At 49.6% G+C, this 7,458-nt stretch overlaps 2 protein-coding genes across 2 annotated transcripts; both read left to right on the forward strand.

The window, feature by feature from the left end:
* The first annotated feature begins 878 nt into the window (after window positions 1–878).
* Window positions 879–3,352, forward strand: LOC136485752 (scarecrow-like protein 33). The gene is made up of 2 exons (XM_066482596.1): window positions 879–929; window positions 1,049–3,352. The coding sequence occupies exons 1-2, from the start codon at window positions 921–923 to the stop codon at window positions 2,684–2,686; spliced, it is 1,647 nt and encodes a 548-aa protein (XP_066338693.1). The 5' UTR covers window positions 879–920; the 3' UTR covers window positions 2,687–3,352.
* Window positions 3,353–3,865: 513 nt separating this feature from the next.
* LOC136489677 (scarecrow-like protein 34) lies at window positions 3,866–5,704 on the forward strand. The gene has a single exon (XM_066486245.1). The coding sequence runs from the start codon at window positions 3,866–3,868 to the stop codon at window positions 5,702–5,704; it is 1,839 nt and encodes a 612-aa protein (XP_066342342.1).
* Window positions 5,705–7,458: the final 1,754 nt, after the last annotated feature.

Raw genomic sequence — 7,458 nt, forward strand, 5'->3', positions numbered from 1 at the left:
TTGGCTAAATGTATTTTGGGTATACCCATACATATTTTTTACTGATTTATGATTGTTCAGTATTTACAATATCTTCTCTATGTTTCAGTCTGATCATGTTACCAGACCAGTGTTTCTGTTCTGTGTTTATGTGTTCACCTGCAGATATTAATTGTTCGTAATTTGGTCCCTCTGTGGAGCAGGAAAGAAATAAAGTAATAAGCATTGGTAGTACCCAGGAAAGAGGTTGCAGTATAATAATTTTCAGGACTTTTACTCTTTCCCCTGTGACTGGAAACAGGATCATGAGATTTGTCAAAAAATTGGTTTTCTCCAATGTCTTGTTGCTTTTGAAGGGACAAGGGCTGAAGGATGGCTCCAACACCAAGATGAATGGGATGGTATTTCCTTATCTCCATCTTTCTCAAGACCTATTTTTTGTCCTTATGTGCGAGCAATGTACTGGCATGGCAAGCTTTGGTGATTCCATCAACCACTTGTCTCATCGTAGGATGGATTGGACGGGGTGAAGGGGAAATCCGAGGTAGGCAACACAGATATGTTGCAGCTAATGAGCTAAAGTTCTGTCTATAGGTAAGGTGCATACTGTATATTAGTCTAATTACGTTTTAGCATCGCACAAGTAGGTAGAATAAAATATTAGTATCTTTGTTTGTTATGCATGATGCCTAGATATCATCTCCATAACTCCATTATCAAGGAAACATGGGATTATAATTAACCATCGTTCATTATCCAAGCAACATCAGAACTATCAAACACTTGGCACTCTTAACAAGGTATGTTATCCTGCAGCTTTGGAGCCACGGTACCACCATCAATCTCCATGGCCAGCACCCCGGAGGAATTCTTTATGGAGGGTCTCACGAACTTGTCACCACCCTCCCCATCTGTCTTGCTTGACCTTCCCCGAATGCCCAATGATGCCGGTCAGGATTCACTCTGCCCTGATGAAATAGTCCTCTCCTATGTTTCACACATGCTCATGGAGGATCACACTGAAGACAAACTCTTGTGCCAAGGCGCTGATCATCCTGCGCTTCTCCAGGTGCAGGAGCCCTTTGCCCAAATTCTCTCCTCCCCTTCCTTCAGCGCAAACAGTGACAACACCATCAACAGGGACAATGTTGAGGGAGCCCAGAATTTGTTCCAGGATTGCAGTGGTGATCAATGCACACTCAGATCATCCTTGTCCATTGGTGCGCTTGCAGCAAGGTCAGTCTTGAATGGCATGGAAGAGGCTAGCAGGTTCTTGCCAAAAGATAATGGCTTAAGCAAGGATCAGCAAGTGAACCAAATGACCAGGGAAAGTGGCAATTGTAGGGTACTCAAGAAGAGGTATAACAGGGATGAGGATGGGGAGGTAGGCAGGGCCTATAAAGTTTTTATGATGATGGAAGAGCTCGAAGAGATGTTTGACAAAATGATGCTTCGTGGGTACGAGACATGCATAGAAGACATGAAGAAGCTGCGCATCACCAAGGCTGATAAGGCAAAGAACAACAAGAAGGGTTATAGAAAGAGGAGGAGCAATGTTGTGGATCTATACACATTGTTGATAAATTGTGCGCAGGCGGTGTCTGCTAGCAATTTCAGGACCGCGCATGAGCTGCTGAAGCAGATCAAGCAGCATGCATCAGCAACAGGGGATGCAACACAACGGCTAGCTCAATGTTTTGCCAAGGGACTGGAGGCACGGCTAATGGGCACAGGGAGACAGCTTTGGCAGTTGCTGACATTGGAGCAACCACTGGCCATAGAGTACCTAAAGGCCTACAACCTTTACATGGCAACCTGCTCCTTCAACAGGGTGGCACTCTTTTTCAACATTATGACCATTGAGCATGCCATGGTGGGGAAGAGCAAGCTTCACATTGTAGACTATGGTCCACATCACGGGTTCCAGTGGGCCGGCTTGCTCCGCTGGATGGCGAATAGGGAAGGTGGCCCACCAGAAGTGAGGATAACTGCCATAAGCCGCCTTCAGCCTAGGTCCTGTCCATCTGAAGGGACTGATGATACAGGGCGCCGGTTGGACAAGTGTGCCCGTGAGTTTGGCGTGCCATTCAAGTTCCATGCCATCACTGCAAAATGGGAGACAATTTGCATCGATGACTTGAAAACAGAGGCTGATGAGGTGCTTGTTGTGATTGACCTCTTTAGTTTCAGTATCTTGAGGGAGGAGAATATCTACTTTGATGGTCTGAGCCCCAGGGATACCGTCCTCAATAACATCAGGAAGATGCGGCCAGATGTCTTCATCCAGGGTATTGTGAATTGTTCATATGGCACCTCCTTCTTGATGCGGTTTCGTGAGGCTTTGTTCTATTACAGTGCACTGTTTGATATGCTTGATGCAACTATCCCGAGGGACAGTAAACTACGGCCAGTGCTGGAACAGAACATGCTGGGTCACTCTGTGCTGAATCTTGTCGCCTGCGAGGGTGCAGATGTGGTGAACTGCCCTGAGAAGTATAGACGGTGGCAGGTGAGAAACCAGCGGGCAGGCCTCAGGCAGCTACCACTGAAACCAAACATAGTTAAGGTACTCAAGGATAAAGTGATGAAGGACCATCACAAGGACTTTTTCATCGGTGAGGATGGCCAATGGTTGCTGCAAGGTTGGATGGGGCGCATCTTCTATGCCCACTCTACATGGGTTGCGGAAGACACCATCTCTGAATGAAGCTTTAGTTTTCTGCTACTGAATGGTACCTTTATCGGCTCCCTTTGCGGCTTTGCCCATGTGTACTATTTGTTTGGCTGTATACTCATTCAGGGACACTACATGTGGCTGCTGAAAATGTCATAGAGGAGCACAATACGTCTTGCTCCCTTAGGCAGTACATCTTGTTCTGTAAATTACATGTTAGAGTGTTCAGTTTTTGCCTCGAACTCTGAAGAAATAAATTATAGCTCTTGGATGCCACTACTGCTCTTCTGTGGCTGTCCGAGAAGTTGTTGTGCTCATAAAATTTATTCTTCACAGAAGTCAATTAAATTTAGTGGGTGGGTGCTTGTTGAGCTCAATGAGGTAAAGAAGTTTTGTCAAGGTCAACCAGTTTTTCACAGCATCAGATTCGCGTTTAAGCTAATATGGTAGCAACTCTGTGCACTGATTCGTTTCTTGAAGATGTTCATGTTTTATGTACTTGAATATTTCTCTGTCTCTTCAACCAGCGCATAGAAGATCCTTGCTTTTAAAATCTGCAGTTTCTGAAATTGTATAATATGCACTCAAAGGAAGAATTTAAACTTTGTTGGTCCAAGAAAATTGTACTGTTGGGGGTCCATAGCTATGGATCTACTTCTTTTTTTATTTTTTTTATTCACGATTGTCCTGGTTTGCAACTCCTTGTCCATTGTGTTGTGTGTTGTGTTGATATGTTCACTGCAGGTTTACGTCCCTACAGGTGGGTGCGGGAAAGAAACAGAGGACTCTGAACATGTTTGCTGCCACAATATACAGGTATGCTACTTGCTACAAGAGAAGCATTGGCAATTCCCAGAAGTGAACAATTCAAAGTATAACCATTTCCAAGGTCCCCTGTAAGAAAAGAGACAGGATCCTCGGATCTGTCGTCGAGTAGTTTTATTTTTCTACTTGATCATTGTCATTGATGCCTTTGATGGAGCAGGGTCTTAACTCAAGCAGAAGCAGGCGACTGTCATCATCTTTCTCAAAGACCCTTTCTTTGTCATGTGTGCAGCCGGCAATCTCGAGGATTCCGTCAGCCAGCAAGGAGTAAGCTTGTCACCTCTTGGCATAGATCGGATGGTGGCGGAGAACGAGTCCAAGGTGATTCCAAGATGATACCTTCACTTGGCAGTTGTAAGCGGCACCACTACCATCTCCTCGTCAGCTATGGCGGCAACCTTGGAGGAGCTGGTGGGCCTCGTCGAGCCCTCGCCGCAGTCCCCGTCGGTCTTCCTCCACCTTCCCCCAACGCCCCACCATGACAACGGCGTCCCCTCCTCAGGGCAGCAGCAGCAGCAGGAAGACGTGGCCCTGGAACACATCTCGCGTCTGCTCATGGAGGAGGAAGAGGACATGCATGGCATGTTCTTGCGCAACGACGACCCCGCACTCCTCCGCGCTCAGCAGAACTTGGCTCAAATCATTGCCTCTTCTTCATCTTCCACCAGCAATGGCGCATCCGATCTCTACAAGGACGGCAACAATTCCACGGTCTCCAACATGTGCGCCACCGCCACAGGAGCAGAGCCCTGCAGCGTCATGGACTTGCTGAACATGGCGTTCGTCAAGGGCAGGGAGGAAGGCTGCAAATTCTTGCCCAAAGAGAACAAGAGACTGGTGATGAAGGATATTACTAGGAACGGCCGCCTGGAGGCGGACGCGGAGACGACGGGCAGAGCATGCAAGCTGATGGCGACGATGGCCAGGCCGGAAGAGGAGGCCCAGGTGCAGGAGCTGATCGGCAGGATGATGCTTGACGACTGCGAGGTTCCCACGGAAGAGATGGAGCGCCTGCGCGCGGCTATGGCGGACGAGGCGGCCATGAGCAACAGCAGGGAGGCGCGGCGGCGGCGGCAGCAGCAGGTGGACATGCGCACGCTGCTGGTGAGATGCGCGCAGGCGGTGGACGAGCGGCACGGCGCGCGCGAGCTGCTGGAGCAGGCGAAGCAGCATGCGTCGCCGACGGGGGACGCCACGCAGCGCCTGGCGCACTGCTTCGTGGAGGCCCTGGAGGCGCGCCTCGCCGGCACGGGGAGCGTGCTGCACAGGTCGCTCCCGGCGCTGGACACGACGACCTTGCTGCAGGGCCCCGAGTTCCTGAGGGCGTTCCGGCTGTTCAACGCCACGTGCTGCTTCCAGAGGGTGGGCTTCGCGTTCGCTAACATGACCATCTGCCGCGCCGCGGCGGGGAGCAGCCGGCTGCACGTCGTGGACTACGGCCTCCACCTGGGTCTCCAGTGGCCGGGGCTACTGCGGCGGCTGGCGGCCAGGGACGGCGGCCCGCCGGAGGTGACGATCACCTGCATCGACCTCCCGCTGCCGGGGTTCCGGCCGGCCAGACACATCGAGGAGACGGGGCACATGCTGAGCGACTGCGCCCGCGAGCTGGGCGTGCCGTTCAAGTTCCACGCGGCCGCGGCGGCGAGGTGGAACGCCGTCCGCGTGGAGGTAGACCCCGGCGCGGTGCTGGTGGTGAACAGCCTGTTCAAGCTGGAGACGCTGACCGATGACAGCTTGGTGGTGGACAGGGCGAGCCCCCGGGACAGCGTCCTGGCGGGCATCCGGAGGATGAGGCCCGCCGTGTTCACGCACGGCGTCGTCAACGGCCTGTGCGGCAACTCGTTCCTGACGCGGTTCCGGGAGGCGCTCTTCTACTTCTCGGCGGCGTTCGACATGCTGGATGCCACGCTGCCCAGGAACAGCGAGCAGCGGATGGTGCTGGAGCGGGACTTCCTGCGCGCCTGCGTCGTCAACGTGGTGGCCTGCGAAGGCCGCGACCGGACGGACCGATTCGACACGTACAGGCAGTGGCAGCAGAGGAGCCGGCGTGCCGGGCTGAGGCAGCTGCCGCTGGACCCGGCGGTGGTCGGCGCGGTGAGGGTGATGGTGGAGAAGCAGTGCTACCACAGGGAGTTCGTGATCGACGAGAACGACGGATGGCTGCTGCAGGGGTGGAAGGGCCGCTTCCTCTACGCTCACTCCACCTGGGTTGCAGACGAATCGTAGATAGAGGGAAAGAGAGTGTCAACAAAACATGCTCGGCAGGGGTATCCGTGATGGTAGATTTGTTGGTGGGGTACGCGTAATCAGAAACCGGATGGCGACACAAGACGCTGAGACAGCGATTTAGACAGATTCGGGCCGTCTAATCGACGTAATACCCTATGTCCTGTGTTTTTGGTGTATTGTATTGAATATGAGATCTATGGATCTGTATGTAGCTGTCCGCTAGGAGACCCCTGCCTCTCTTTATATACTCTGGAGGGGTAGGATTACAAGGAAAATATCATATTTGGTACTATACAATATCTTGCGGTGCACGTCGACTAGTGTCGTGCATGCCACAGGGAGTTCGTGATCGACGAGAACGACGGATGGCTGCTGTAGGGGTGGAAGGCACTACTACAGAATGTTACTGTAGTGGCGGCTCTAGAGCCTATGTAGGGGCGGCTGCGCCAGCCGTCCTTCCCAGGGTGTTCCTACAGAGGGTGTCTCTGTAGGGGCGGCTGGTGTTTTCAGCCGCCCCTATAGTGCCCTCTGTAGGGGCGGCTGGTGTTTTCAGCCGCCCCTGTAGTGGACTTCTGTAAGGGCAGCTGTATCACCAGCCGCCCCTGCTGTGTGTATTTGTAAGGGCGGTTCAATCAAGAACCGCCCCTACAGTGGATTTTTCAGCAAAAAAAAATTCAAATTCAAATCTGACCTCATATATATATAATTCAAATTCGAATCTGACCGCCACAAATATACATATATACATCCACAAACACAAGACCATTATTTAGAACATCATCACAAGTCATAATTCACAAAAGTCCATCATTACAACATAGCCCATTATGAAGTCCATCACTATAACATAGTCCATTAAAAAATCCACAAGTCCACGTGCAAATGTAAATTGTTACTTCCGACTGTTGGACAGTAAATAAAATAAATAATGCAGTCTAAGCTATGAGCCTATATACTATAAGATCTCAGTAATCAAAAAATATATAAAAATTTGATTTGATATCCGAACTCATTTTTGACAGACCTCTATTTTGTGTTTCCCGTTTAGAGCGTCAATAGCTGCCAATGCTTGATCTTTTGTTTGATATTTAATGAAGGCACAGCCAGCTGCAAAGAGCAAAGTTAACTGACAATATACATTTGAGGCAATGCTTATCATTCTATGCATAAGGAAAGCAACCTCTATGCAGGAAATTACCTTTGCTTGTTTGTTGTGAACCTCTCAAAATTTGCAAATCCTTGACATTCCCATATTTCGAAAACAAATCAGTCAACTCAGTGTCCGTTACATTTTTCGGAAGCATTCCAATAAAAAGCTTATGTTCTGGATGTCATGACAAGTAGAAAAATGAGTGCACTGTTTGGATATCAGTAAAAAACAGGCAACAATGTCTTAAGCAAATATCCCCATACAAAATCGCTGGCAAAGAGAAAGTTCTACTTAAACAGTAATCATACCCAGCCTCTCCAACTCTCCATCAGCATATTTTACTTGCAAAGGACTCGATGCCTGAGTTAAAGAGAAACAGAGAAGAGTGTAATCAGAGACTCTCAAAGCAGAGACAATTCTACAAGATCTGTATTTGATGAGTGTCATAGAAAAGTGTCACCCATATCACCATATCCAAACAAGGCATCACAAAGTGTAGCTAACAGATTATATGACTAAAAGAAAATATTAATAATGAGCAAGTGTTTCAGACTCTCAGTGGCTCCAAAAAGTCCATGTTTACCAACTAAAAAGCATTTCA

The sequence above is a fragment of the Miscanthus floridulus genome, chromosome 10, assembly GCF_019320115.1.
Source record: "Miscanthus floridulus cultivar M001 chromosome 10, ASM1932011v1, whole genome shotgun sequence".
In the NCBI taxonomy this organism is placed as follows: domain Eukaryota; kingdom Viridiplantae; phylum Streptophyta; class Magnoliopsida; order Poales; family Poaceae; genus Miscanthus; species Miscanthus floridulus.